Below are 932 nucleotides of genomic sequence, written 5' to 3'. Positions count from 1 at the left end.
TAACTAAGCCACTCCATATTCTCCACTTTTTATTTGTTATCATATATATATATATATATAAATCCTACAGCCCCAAGAGGGAGGATTAGGATATTCATATTGGAGAAAACAACCAAAAAAACTCCTCTTTTTTTTTTTTTTGCTGAATAAGCATAGAAACTGATCTTACACCAACAGCATAGATATAGATATAGATATAGATAATACATAGGCATATCACAAAATATATCTCATACTGATCTATAGCTACCATTACTGATCATATATAGGAACTATTACCGGTGGTACCCGGCTGCATATGTTCATAATAACCATCTAGCAATAGCCAATACATTTCTTCTTGCAATCAATGGTGCAGCCACCGCCACCGCCACCGCCTCCATAACCCTTCCCTGACCGGCTATAGGAGGTGAAGCACTTGGCTGGACACGTCAGCTTCTTGTTGTAACACGGGCCCTTTTCTTTGCACACCACCGTAGGCCTTATTACACCACCCTTGGAGTGCCCTCCACTAGGACCTCCATACCCGCCTCCGTACCCGCCTCCGGCACCATTTCCTCCCCACCCTTTCCCGAAATCGGGTATGTTAAACCCGCCTCCGGGGCCAAAGAACCCGCCCATGCCACCATCGTTTCCACCACCACCACCACCTCCTTTGTTGTTGTCTTTGCCATTGGAGTGGCTGAGCTGGGCTGAGAACGATCCATCGGATCCGAGACGGAAAGCTAGGGAGTTAGAAGCTGTGATGAGCAGAAAGGCCAAGAAAAAACCGGTAATGGGTTTCATCTCAGCAGAGATTCAGAGTGTGTATGATTTGAGATGGGAAATGGGAAACTTTAGTGTCAACTGTCGAGGAATATTTAAGCCCGGTTAGGAAAATAAGAAGAAGAAGAAGAAGGGCATTTATGTGGAGGGTGCTGGACAGTTGAGGG

General features: G+C 45.2%; 1 protein-coding gene across 1 annotated transcript; it reads right to left on the bottom strand.

Annotated features, from left to right (window-relative positions):
• LOC109018622 (putative glycine-rich cell wall structural protein 1) lies at positions 1-932 on the bottom strand. The gene has a single exon (XM_019000768.2). It carries the CDS (start codon positions 784-786, stop codon positions 316-318), a length of 471 nt encoding a protein of 156 aa, XP_018856313.1. The 5' UTR covers positions 787-932; the 3' UTR covers positions 1-315.

The sequence above is a fragment of the Juglans regia genome, chromosome 3 (genome assembly GCF_001411555.2).
Source record: "Juglans regia cultivar Chandler chromosome 3, Walnut 2.0, whole genome shotgun sequence".
Classification (NCBI taxonomy): domain Eukaryota; kingdom Viridiplantae; phylum Streptophyta; class Magnoliopsida; order Fagales; family Juglandaceae; genus Juglans; species Juglans regia.
The sequence above is the reverse complement of the archived record's forward strand: the minus strand, read 5'-3'. Positions and strand labels throughout refer to the sequence as shown.